We start from the raw sequence: 13,347 nt of genomic DNA on the forward strand, positions 1-13,347 counted from the left end.
ACACGTCTATTACAGATATGTCACATATACCCCTAAATATAAAATGTTTTCAACATTTTCAATATCAAACAACAATGCACACAATGCAGGAAAGAAAACTGCTTCAATGGAGTAGATGTCGTCTCAGTTGGTCTCTAGAACTTTCCTTCTTCTCAGATTTCACCCGCTGAGGCAGCACAGCTAAAAGTGTGCAACAAATGAAAGCAGCTGCGTTGACATGAAACACAACTGGCATTTCATGTAAAGGCTTAACATTGGAAAATGGAGATCTCATAATATTGCCAGCATTTGGAGAAGCCTGAAGACCAATCGTTCTCACAGACGGTTTTGGACCACTTCTCTTTCAGGCGTTTGTATGAGTTGCATTAATGTCAAGTTGAACCAGGTTGCACACATTCAAACCAACCGTGGTTTCTAAAATGAAAAGTAGACGTTTTCAGTGATGAACTACTTTTCATTTTGTTTTATTTTATAGCAAATGAATTCATCTATATATAAAGTTGTATTATGTGTGTTTTAAAGACACACAAGTAACATATTGTTGTTACATTGGGACCTGGCATCTGTTTTCAATTCTAGGAGCAATATTTAGACCAATTTTATCAAATTAAAACAAGAAGAAAAAAAATAGACCAGAGATCTGCCCTGTTCACATGTATTAAGTTATTAATTCAGACATTGTCAAAGATGGTGAGCATGAATAATTGTCTTCATAGACTTTATATTCTATATCAAATAACAACAAAGCATGCACAGACAGTCAACAATGTACAATTAATAATTTTCTCCTCGTCACAAGTTAATAAATAAAGTTTTATTTCCAAAATCATGCAAATTCATTCATTGTTCAGGACTCAGTCCCACTTAATACATTTATCCCTCACAGGTTGCAACAGTCAACTCAAAAAGTCTAACTGGTGCACAATTCAGTGGCAAATTAACATGCCCCTTCTGTTATTAATATTAATAACAAAACACCATTTGGTAATGGCATTATTCAGTTTGAGGTGGTATTGCAATTAAAATAGAAAGTGAAAAATAGGCATGGCATCGTGAGCACACAGCACTCCACTGGAACACTTTGAACATTCTTGTATTGGTCCATTTATTTGTGCTAAATGTCTCCTTCCTCATTCAACGTTAAGGGTGTATTCCGTAGAATCAGGCTCTTTAGTCGTCTCCTGGGGCGGTATGTATTTTACTTGTACATAATGTCAGGAACTAACTGACTCAGGTAAGATATTGACTTCTAATGACTAGTAGCAATTACATTTCACGACCACTTTTCAAGGTGGGAGTACTACTCTTCTTAGCAAATGTTTGGTGTTAGTTATATTTAAAAAAAACATAGAAAACACAAACATTTGGCAGCAAACTTCTATTGCTGACTGCATCATACTGCATGTTGATCATAAGCCGAACCAGTAAAAGTGTTACTTTCTCTGGAAGAAAATAGGACCTCCTCTACGTGAAAGCTGATAGCAGAAACACAAGAGTGGCATATGTATAACAATATATAGATATATAACTATATGCTCTTCTGCACCTTTAAAGTTAAATGTTTTGTTTCCTTGCCATTATTATTCATACGCTTATTTATATTGAGTTAAATTATTACACAGATTATAAATGAAATGAGTATTTGTATTTTAAACTGAGACTGCGTTAAGCAAGCCTTTATTTGTTTTGCCTTTGTTTGCACTTTACAATGGTCAGTCACCTCCCACACGCTCCCTGAAGGGCTATTGCTTGAGCCTAAAATGATTCTTAAACAAATATTTGACTTATAGTATATTTAAACGGAGATGGAGAAGTGGGAAAAAGCCAGAGCCACTCCCTTTTTTTTCAGGGACGCAGCACGTGGCAAATGACTTTAAGAGTTACATTGAAAGACACAACACTTAAATACAATAATACAGAAATATTAATTATTCTTAAATAATCCTAGTATAGTTATAGGTGACACAGTGTTTGTGTCTTTGATATAGTTGTTAATCATGCAATGGCAATTTCTTTAGATATATCTTTTTGGAGAATGTCAATACAAAAACAGTAAGTTGTTTTGATGTATTGCATAAGACCATCACAAAAAAAAGTAAAAACAGATAAATCAACCGGTTTGGATAAGCATATAAGCATTCATTCAATCAACACAAAAAATGAATAGTAATGCAATAATAACTGTGCTTTAAATAAAATATTGGGCCTCATTTACCAAAATACTCCTAAGTTCTTAGTATATTCCTTATTTCTTACATTTGTTCCTAAGAAAAGTCTAAGCGTGATCCATGACGTGTTCCTAAACAGCGGAATTGTTCGCAGGTGCGGTCTTAGAATAATGAATCCCAATATGTCGTAAATTGAAAACTTGTGCTCTATTGCTACTATTTAGCATAGTTTAACGCCTTGTTAATTCCCAAATGAGCAGTAAGTGTAGTGTGCATTTATTCAAACAAACAGACATAATTATGTGTAAAACAATCAAAATAATGGTTGCAAAATGATAAAGGAGAGAAATGTTCCATTTTAAATTAGAACGGACGAAAATGGTATAACTACTTATTTTGCGCAAACATGTCAGCTCTCAACTGTGTGTAAGAGTGCTAAGAATTCTGTTCTTACATAAGAAAACATTGGTGAAGGCCAGAATCTTTGTGAAAACTGCGTAACTGGGGATTAAGCACAAATTTGTTCTTAAGAACATTTGGTGAATGAGGCCCATGGTTTATGATGTTATTAATTTGTTATTCATTTAATTCGTTCAACCCACATCCTAAAAGGTTAAACTTTGTATGTGTGCAATGGAAGCTTTGTGTTTTTCTTCCACTTTAATCATTTAATCAGTCGTCTTTGCAGTGAGGGGTGTAACAATTGAAGTGCAGAGCAGGAAAAATAGCAATATGAAAACATTGTCATGGATTATGGATATCTGTCTCTCAAAGTTGAGATATATTAGTTTGTATGTCTGCAGCACTATAACACAGCTACGGTAATTCTACTATTCCTTATGTAAAGTGGTATAACACAAGGAACTCTCATAGTTTCCAAGAGTTGTTATTGTGACAACCGAATCAGATATAACTAAATAAAGTCGCCAAAAAATATATGTTTGTTTAGAGTTTCAAAGGGACAATGAACTGTAGATTTTGGTTGTGTGGCTACTGTTGTTAGCATTAGCAGTATGACTAGCTGCTAGTGTTAGCCAGCCTGGCTACCGCCATACGAATCCCAATTCGACCCACAAAGCCCCGACCACAGTGCTGTGATTCCGGCGGTGTCTCTGCTATGGCTAAAAGGTGAAATGTACCACGAGGGGAAACGACTTAATGGTGGTCGTTCAAGGACCTGCATATCCGCATCGGCTTAGTTTTTGAGACCAGGAGATTGCTGCTCGGCTGTAATGAACTGTGCACATGGAGTCCCTCAAAATAAAGATAGAAGCCATCTGCACTGGACAAGTGCATTTTTTAAAATTGTCACACCCCCCTCTTCACTGCACAAACCTACAATACAAGCACAACTTAAAAGTGAAATGATGTCATGTGATAGTTCTAAACAGGTGTGCACCAGAACTGCTCAAGGACCATTGTGGCATGCCAGACATTTGAAATTCCCAATGACAGTCCTGAGGGCAATTCTCTTACCTTCTACTTCTACTGTTGTATAGTGCGCACACATAGCATGTTTCCACCAGTCAGCCTGCTCTAAGAGTGCGTTGTATTTATGTCAGGCCTTCTGAAATGCCTCTCTCCTCCTCCATAACTTACCCCAGGCTTAGTAAGGCACTATATATCCACTATATCCATCCCCCTGCTTTTACCCATACACTGTTCATTTGCCTTCAGCCCGTCCTCCAGCTGTTACTGATGGGTTGCTCCAGTCTGTGAATATTCACCTTAGTTAACAAGCATGTGATAACTTCATCTTAAGCTATACAGTAAAAACAAAGTTGTTTTTTTTGCAGATTCAGTATTGCTTTTTTATAAAACTACATCCTTTGATTAACAAATGTACCGAGCATGCTCTAGTTAAGAAGCATTATTTGAAAAAAGTCCTAACCCCCAACTAGTGACACTTACAGCCTGTGATGTTTGTGACACTCCACAATACTACTGTGCAAAAACAAAAGCAAACCAACATGCTGACTCGTTCGTTCTTGTTAAAGCCTCGACAAGAAGCAGGAATATTGAGTTTGCCTGAATGGTGGCTGGAGGTCAGAGGCTCAGTACATTTCATGGCAATCGGACCTATTTTGACCTGGATCAGACTGTTGGACAGACAGCGACTCTATTCTAAGAACATGCTTCTTACTGGGGCAAAAAAAATCATTAAAAGGGTTTCTATTTAGGGACCAAACATGTCATTAATGAATTTTACCATTTTGAAAACATAGTTTGGAGGTTTTATTTATTCATGTAGTCTTTAAAAAAAGAGATGTAGATAAATTGCAAGCTTATGGAGGACTATGACATGTTGATGTTTGGCTGACACTTTGGCACTTTCCCGGTCAGTCAGTTCATCTGGAACAAAACATACTTTGACCATAGTGCTAGCAAGGTGAACACTTAATAAGGGAGCCCTTCACATAGTGTTGGCATGTACAGGGTATGGACAAAATATTAACATCTGGAACCTGTGCCTTTATTCAATCCAGTAAAACAGCCCTATTTGTGAAGATCAGGATGTCCCGTTCTATTTGACCGTGTCGCAGAGGTGTTGATTTGACTCTGGTAAGTGTGGAGGCCGAAGTTTGGTGGTGTTGCATTAGATTATTATTTTGAGGCACCTTAAATCTTTCCACTTCACATGTACCACAAGCTAGAGTTGAATTGAATCCCTCACCTCTTTGACAGTCTGATTCTCAAAGGTCTGAGTGTTGCAGAGCTGTTGTGTTGGATTACAGCGGCGTTGTTCTATCCACATCCTGTACCTACATGCAACGTGCATTGTACAAATGAAAAGCAGTAAAAATCCTCATACTAATCTCATTGTCTTGACAGTCTCTCAGAAAGAATTCCCTTCATTTGCCATCTGCTCTCCTCCCTTGTCCGTCTTATATGTCCTTACTTTCCTTTGGCTCCAGTAGTATTTTTTGCTTGTTACTGCGGATGTGAAATAAGATGAAGCAACAAAGTCCTTATCTGAGCCAAAAATCTTGACATGCCACCGGCCCCTTCACACCATATACTCTGATATTTTCTATGTACAAAGTCAGAGTTTAAAGCATTCCAAGAAAAGTGTGCTGGAAGTTGGTGAAAAGCTGGCGAGTTGAGTGCCTGGATGAGGAAGATCCAGGAGAACGGTTTAGGGCCTGTTGGAGACGTGGTTCCTCACATGGGAAATGAAGTCGAGTGTAGAACTTGTTTGTTTGGTTGGGTCTCCTTAGAGAAAAGTTTCAGGGAAAAGCATCGGGGAAATGGCTTCAGAGGACCTTGAACAGGTTACAGAATGAAGGGGAAGAGTTTGTTGCTGCAGGAAAACTGATCAGTTAAGCTGATCCTCATATTGTTTCCGGAAACAGTCACCAGCAGGGAAGAACTCCCAGCAACGCTCTTGGTACATCTTCCATACGTAAGATTCCTTTAAGACAGAGAGAAGGAGGGAGGAAAGGATTACATTATGTACAGCATATTAAGAGTTAATAACTTCAAACTCTGTCTGTGTTTCCATTCGGTTGTCAAGCGAACAATTGAAATGTTGCACCACATGAAAAAGGTGAATTAGATACTGTAGAGACCAACAGGTTTGGAGTATATAAACTCAGCTACGGTTAGTTGGTCAGAAGAGAAGACACGGCTATAATCGACCAGTCGAAAGAGTAGAAGAAGAAGTAGAGGTTGGACGCCCGAAACAATGCAAGTGGCCGTGTTAATGTAATGCATGTACAATACAACATTGGTAAAGTTTAAATGGGTATTTTTTAACCATGTTTCATCCTGTCCGGAAACAACGACGACGACAACCTAAATATACATCTGGGAGGGCACCAACAGCGGAGACAGCTGATTAGTCATGTGACATTTGCTAAGAGACCGTTTATTCAGCAAAGGTACATCCATAATCCATTACACATCAACTGTTTGTGAAGGTAAACACAAATGTGGCCCAACTGAGGAAGTTTGAACACATTTTGTTGTTTCTATACAGCTTTTTTACTACGCTGGTTTAAAATATTTATAATATTTATGATGGAAACTAACAAAACACAGCTACTGAGGCATTGAAAGCCTCAATACGCTTCAGCAATACCTTCGTATGAACAAGGGAAGCGTGTTTATTACCTACGAAATGCAGTTGGCGGGCCATCGAACAGAAGGGTAAGATTTCCCATTCACTATTAGAAAGGTTTCAGATGCTGTCAGAGAACGAGCAATGTAGTTGAAGCATACTGAGGCTCAACGCAAGCAGCAGGGATCTGAAACCCCGTGAAGCAGCTACTAACCACATTACAGCACCACACTGATGACAAAGGGAAATGAGCTGCTTTACCTGGCCTGTGTGCTCGGTTTCATCTTTGTTGATGAGGTACATCACAAAGAATCTGAAATACAAACACACACACACACACATACACCCATTGTGTGTTTCAGTATTATCGTTACCCGAATGCACAAACACAAACCAGCCAGATTCAATCCATCCATTCCACTGGCAAAATACACAGTACACATGATTATTAATAATGAAATAGAGATTTGGGTTGAATCAACAGCATAAAACCGATGTTAAAACACATCATCCAGTGGCTCTTGAGCGGATGAAGGGAAATTCATTTCAACTCAGCAACAGGAGGTTGTTGACTGTCGAGCCCCACATCTTCACAGAGACCTGATCCATCGGGTCCTGGCTCAAGCTGAGCTTGATGTGTGTTAACTGGTTTTATGTCATCGCTGCCTTCCGGTCGCCAGCCAATCAGGTGTTTTTCAATACAGCACTCACGCAACTTTAGTGGTTCACACACTCAAAGACACACACACGCACACACACACTATGAGATGGACTCACAAGTAGTTGGCGAGGTTGTGCTCCTGTAGCGTGTGCGTTTCAAAGCCATGCGGCACTGTGTCAAAGTAGTCGTTACCTATTCCACAGATAAAACATTTGGTCTGGAAGAGAAACGAGTCAGCGTTAGGTGATGTCAATACACACACATTATTTAAATCTATATCTATATATCTATAGATATCTATATTTTATTTTTTCTCCTACTATTAAATCAGGGGAACGGCCCCAGGAAAGTCTGTTTAAAAAAGAGTATCTCGCTGTACCTCCATGTCTTCTTTCACTTGTTCCTGCTGGTCCCTCAGTTCCCCAAAAGCGTCAATGATCAACCCTACAGTGTTCAGACCACAAATGGTGTACACATTAACTACCTGCACCACAACCAGTGGAAAGTCTTTGGTTTCATGCAAAAAAATGGCAAATTTATAGTTCAATGTGAAGTCAAGGTATTAGACCTTTCTAATGTAAAAACATAAAAGACTCCCAACTACTACTAAACATTTAGCTCAAGCAGAATAACATCTAAAGGGAGTCATCTGTGCGCGTGTGGTTCAGATGGCTCACCCTGTATGATGGCCAGGAGGATAACGATGACGAAGAAGAAGAAGGTGATGTCAAAGATGATGCGGTAGATCTCATACTCGTCACCTGCTGGGTCCTCAATCTGGTCACCAATGCCTCCACCTGCTCTCACACCTACATACATGTGGAACATGTAGCACTGGCAGAAAGGGGAGAGGAGGGGGCAGACATGTAACCCTGTGCACTTTTTGGGTCATTTTTAACTCATTTTCAGTAATAAAAAGATGTTGGACTGATTGATTATGTACATTATTTAACAATGTTAAGTAAGCGGAAAATAATAAAGATTTGAGGGAAAGATGAGTGAATACGATGGGAAAACCCTGTACAGAGAGAGAAAGATGAACGCTAACAGATCCGCTCTGATCCTCTCATCCGGCTGTGAGTATTATTGTAAAGGATTTATCCACATTAGGGAGAGCAGGGAGAGGGAGAGGGAAGAGCACAAACGTGCCAGAGGCAGTGGTCCTTGTTCAGTCCATCCCTCCATCCCACTAAGCCCCTGTCACCTTCCTGGAGACCGGTTCGAGCTGCCACTCGCGGCCCCTTAATAGGTAACAGAAGAGCTCTGTGGAATGCTATGGGTGGCTGACTATGGGGGATTAAAGGCGGTCTGTGTCCGAAAATTTCCGGGTGGCAGAAGGCCTCAGAAAACACACACACACACCAGAGTCCTTTTATAGTATTTCTACGGTATCAGTGAACAGCCACATCACAGCAGCCATTTATTCTGTCTTTTCTTGTTTCCACCCACCACCACTGACCAGACGGAGTGAGATCTGACTCGTGCTCAACAGGCATCAAGTGCAGCGACCGAGTTTAACGCGCTGATTAATCTCTGAAGTCTCTAAACTCAGAGTCACTAACCTGTAACATGAAGCTAGTTCCCCGTTAACCAGGAGGAATCAGAGCAGTAGCTTTGCTGCTACTGTAGCTAACCTGCTCCCTCATCTTGAAGCTGATTTCCTGTTCCAAATCCCGTTATCCAGGATCACCATAGTTACTGTACCCCACAAAGCCTTTAATTGAGCTTTCATCACTGTGTGCACCCCAGGTTGGTAGCACAGAATTCATCCTTCTGATCCTATTCAGATTTTACTCCTAAAAAGCTGACAAGTGGGCAGGAAAATAAACAGCAGAAAATTAGAGTGTGTAATCTTGCAGCAGCTCAGCTGAACCGCGCACAGAGCCCGAGGGTCGGACTGAAAGCTCGGACCCATGACGTTCTGTCCATAAATGGTGCTGGACGCAGTGTACTGGCAGGCTCCTCGGGATACTGAGACCGGCCTTTTCTGATATGTGCGTAACTTCAGCGGTGTTACTGCACAGAGCTGATAGATAAAGATGCCTCAACAGGTTTTCTAGTAAAGCACAATATGTTGAGAATACTTTATCTGACTCAGATAAAAGTTCATATGACCACTTGAGGCTGGTTTAAAAAAAAAAACGAGGTTCACAAATATACCTCGGTGTTTCACAATTGTAGTCCTAAAAATAATTGGCAATGCCACTGTGACTACGTCTACTTTCCCGTTAAAGCTAAACACGTATCATACTCACCGTCAACATGTCGTCACACTTCATGTCTGGCAGTTCTCCGTCTTCACCCTTGTTGTAAAACTTCCTGAAGAAGTTGAAGGCCACTACTGTGTAGAGGTACACCACCACTGCTAACAGGCCAACAGTTAACACCAGCTGAAAGGAAGGAGAGAGGTCCAGCTGCATTCAAGCAGTCACTTCTGTGCGGGTGCCATTACTTCCAAACGCTACAGTAGACATGTGTATACAACGTGAAGGATGCTGAGGTTGATCCCACTGACTGACTCTGACATTCCACCGGTCACTTTCTTTCCCACTGCACCCGTCACTTACACTTTCACCTTTTCCACTTGTCACTTTTGTCACTTTATGTTCACTGGTGCACTTTATTTTCCATTTTTAAATATTTTTAACTTGAACTTTTATTCCTTTATTATAAACAAACCCATAGCCTTATATTACTAACCCATAGAATTACTTTTTATTTTATTCCTTGTGCACTGTTGTCTTGTCGTCCATTGTCGTACTGTCTGCTGTTACGCACCAAGCGCCAAGTCCAATTCCTTGTACGTCTGACGTATTATGGCAGTAAATGATTCCTGATTCCTGATATGAATGGTTAGTGTTCATATCAAGGATGCAGGCATGTGGTCTGAGTCTCATTGTTTTGGACCTTGTTGATAACCCGGCTGCACTGTTTTAGATTACCGTATTTTCCGCACTATAAGGCGCTCCGGATTATAAGGCGCACTGTCGAGAAAATTAAAGGCTTTTAAGTGCGCCTTGGAGTGCGTAAAATGCGGTAGTTATTGACATACATTGGTGTGGTGTGGCAGACTGACGGGCAGCATCTGTCTCCTGTCCCCATTTAACTGAAGGAGAAAGTAGTCTGTAATGTATTTGCGTTAGGACTACGGTGTGTATCTTCAGCGGAGAAGTGAGTCAGCCAGCTGTCTAGTGTGCCAGTGGGGCCGAATCATTTCTATGGTATCTTGTAATACATTAAATAGTTTGAGTACAAGCGAGCTGATGCTAATACTTGTCTGCAGATGTAATTCTGTTGGCTATACCTGTTTTCCGTTGTGCGTGACTGAAGACAGGATGGTGCGGAGCGTCTTGAAGCCCATGGCGATGTCGAGCAGATGGGCAGCAAAGAAGAAGTTGTTATAGTGACCCAGGATGGACATGGTCATGTACCAGGCCAGATACAGGAAGGACTGCAAGAAGCCAGCAAGAGGAGAGAGGTTACGTCATAACCCGTTACCACAGAAGATGTTTAAACTAGGGTTTTTTAGTTTACTCTTTTTTGCTGTACATACCCAGGTAATACTTCATCCATAAAATATTCCAGTATTTTTGAAAACGCCTGTGATTTGTGAATGGGAGGCAGATATGCAGCGCTGGGCCTCTACATACTTACATTGTCTGTGAATACAACGCCCAACTTCCAGATCTGGTACTTGACATCAATGGAGTTCAGCCTGATAACAGAGGGAGGAGATGTTCACAGAGGACAATCATGTGTGGAGCCTCCCACTAGCTCTTCAAGAGTCATAAAAGTATCATAAATTGTCTCCTTATGCTTTTATTCATATGTGGTATTAATTGCCCTGCATGGGTACTCTCCTGTAGAGCATGTCTCTTTTTAGTGAATTAAGTACTGTATATGACAACTATGGTCCCCCTACAGTGGAACGCTGTGGCACTGTGACAACAAAATACACCCATTACACCTTCATTTATATATTATATACAAATGTTTCAGTCTTTAGATCAAACTCCTAGTGTGCCTGGGAAGCCTTACACACACACACAGAATACTCACACAGCTGCCAGTGAGCTGTCTCTCCTGGGCTTCCTCTTCTTGTGAGAGTCACTGAAGTCCAGAGCAGCTTTGTCCATTCCCAGCAGCTCACTGATGCGGTCGTGGCCGTAGAACTCCCCATATTTATCCATCACCTAAGAAAGGGCAGGACATCTTTAATAAACACATTGCATCTCAGATGGATCTGAATGAGTGGTTTTAAATTGCCAGCAGCAGAATAAAAAGTGTTCACTCATTAGCTATTATTAAAACCACCAAAGAGGAGAGAATATAAATGAAATAGCATCTCTGAGGAGACAGAAAGGTCAAAGTGGCACGCAGCTCCCTCCGTCAGGCTGAATTATATCACTTATGATTCTATGTGGGATTTGGAGTAACATTGTATTTGTTACCGAGACGGTGGTGTTATTATGTCTGTGCCTTCCTCTAGCCCTCCCTCTGTCAAATTCTAAATCCATACCTACATACATATGTCTGTAGCTATATTGTTCCTAAACTATTACACAGAGATGATTATAATGTGACTATATGTTGGAATATGGAAACCATTTTCCTCTACACGCTGAACCAAAGTGCCCATATTGCCCCAAGTACAGGTAGTGATACGACCTGCCAATCCCACAGTAGCCCCGCCCAAAGGCATCCCCTTCTTTATGGGCCGTGACTCTGAATGGACCTTCATTTACTAAATGAACATCACCCTGCATTAAGCAAGAAGTGAAACTAGAGCTTTAGACCATAAACTCATGTTTACAACGTTCACTGAGGGAATAAATCGAAAGTAATTTCTCTCATAGACTTCAATACAATCCGACGTCTTTTTGCAACAAGAGATTTAACGGCCCTTCCCAACTCACAGTCAGCAATGTGCCTCATCACATCCGGGTTTTTTAAAATACCTTAAATTGACATTTTGAAATAAAAAAAATGTATTAAAAAGTTGGATGACCCTAGTTTCAAATTATAAATGAATCAATCTCTATCTGAACTGAAGAATATTTTCCTCGGAGCTGCTCTCAGCTCGGGAATTGTTATTGTTCTTTAGTGAACGTGGTTTTGTAAGAAGCTCCCGGTAATAAGACAAAACTGTTATTATTAAAAAAGAACACCTACCTTCCTCTTCACAAACTTATCCCAATAGTTGTTGGGGAAAGATCTGAAAATCAGAAGGACACTCATTTTAAAGGACTGCAGCAAACAGCACAACCGCGTCTCATGTTCGTCCTCCTGGTTCTTCACACGTCTACCGCTTATTGCCATTTGTCCTTTCTAAGAATATTGTTGCAGTACAGGCCCTACACACCCCATACACACACAGGGCCTACTCACTGTGTGTTGATTACCAGTCTGTCCCACTGTCCTTTGATGTCATCCTCAGATGGTTGTTCTGTGATGTAAAGGCCATCAAATTCCAGCTTCCTGGCAACTTCCTTTTCTCTCTTAAAGATCACCAGTGGTACCTACAGACACATGCCAGTACAAAAGTAAATTAACTTAAAGGCCTTTCAAATGTTAAAACAATTCTCTAATAAGATTCAAGGGTAGAAACAAATTATTTCTTAAAAAAAACAAGTGAAGAGATTCAAATGTTTGTAATTATTTCTGCTGAACAGTAGCCAGTCCTGCCTTGAGACAGTAGTATCCAATGATGCAAAAGAAGGAGATGACCGTGTGCAGGACAGCCAGGATCCGTAACATGGGCTCCATGTACCCAGTGCTCTCCTCCAGGACAAAGCGGACGGAGACGGGCTTCAGGGGCTCCCCGCTCTCCTCCACCCCCTCTTCCTTCGTCTCCACCGCCTCTCCTCCCAGTGGGTCCCACTGAACCCGGTTGTCTGGTTGGCTGCTGGTGTACGTCACCTCCATTTCCTCAACCACAGATGAGGAGGTTGACACCTGGAAGGAACCATTGAATAGTTTTCAGGTCCATACTTCAAAACTATGAGTTCTAAAGTGTTTTAAGTTGGATGAAGCAAGAAATAATTTGAATAAAGGCTGTAAATATAACGGGTGTCTGAAGAGTCATGGTGTCCCGTAAGGTGACACTACGGCAGGTCACCACATGTCTGCGTCGCCACGGAGCGACTCCAGCCGGGATTCTGGCATCGTAGTACAAAAGTTGAAGGGCCCTTCCGCGGGTCACTGTGCGGTTCTGATCAAGTTTGGGTTTGTTTTTTTGGTAAAAAATGTTTGGTAGACTAACTTTGGGCTAATTTCACCATTTATCTTGCAAGGAGAAAAGTTCTGCATTGTTAACTTTGAACACCCCAAACTAGCGATATATTTTATTTTCTAGCTTTATCCTTATCAGCATACAAACACAGCTTGCAAAATCTTACTGCAGAGCTTGTTGGTCTGAATGAGCCATTGCTTCGCTTTCTCCATATAACAAATGGAAA

At 40.9% G+C, this 13,347-nt stretch overlaps 1 protein-coding gene across 3 annotated transcripts in view; it reads right to left on the reverse strand.

Moving 5' to 3' along the window:
* Positions 1-641: 641 nt before the first annotated feature.
* Positions 642-13,347, reverse strand: part of ryr2a (ryanodine receptor 2a (cardiac)) — a 122,529-nt gene continuing 109,823 nt past the window's right edge. For all 3 annotated transcript variants that reach the window (XM_040177416.2, XM_040177414.2, XM_040177420.2), the window contains 12 exons: positions 12,575-12,844; positions 12,278-12,408; positions 12,062-12,104; positions 10,949-11,082; positions 10,544-10,604; positions 10,194-10,340; positions 9,145-9,279; positions 7,567-7,723; positions 7,269-7,333; positions 7,006-7,106; positions 6,490-6,541; positions 642-5,580 (listed from right to left, as the gene is read on the reverse strand). In XM_040177416.2, the coding sequence (XP_040033350.2) occupies positions 5,485-5,580; positions 6,490-6,541; positions 7,006-7,106; positions 7,269-7,333; positions 7,567-7,723; positions 9,145-9,279; positions 10,194-10,340; positions 10,544-10,604; positions 10,949-11,082; positions 12,062-12,104; positions 12,278-12,408; positions 12,575-12,844 (1,392 nt within the window). In that variant the 3' untranslated portion in view covers positions 642-5,484. The remainder of the gene's footprint in view (positions 5,581-6,489; positions 6,542-7,005; positions 7,107-7,268; positions 7,334-7,566; positions 7,724-9,144; positions 9,280-10,193; positions 10,341-10,543; positions 10,605-10,948; positions 11,083-12,061; positions 12,105-12,277; positions 12,409-12,574; positions 12,845-13,347) is intronic.

This window comes from Gasterosteus aculeatus, chromosome 5, assembly GCF_964276395.1.
Source record: "Gasterosteus aculeatus chromosome 5, fGasAcu3.hap1.1, whole genome shotgun sequence".
In the NCBI taxonomy this organism is placed as follows: Eukaryota; Metazoa; Chordata; class Actinopteri; order Perciformes; family Gasterosteidae; genus Gasterosteus; species Gasterosteus aculeatus.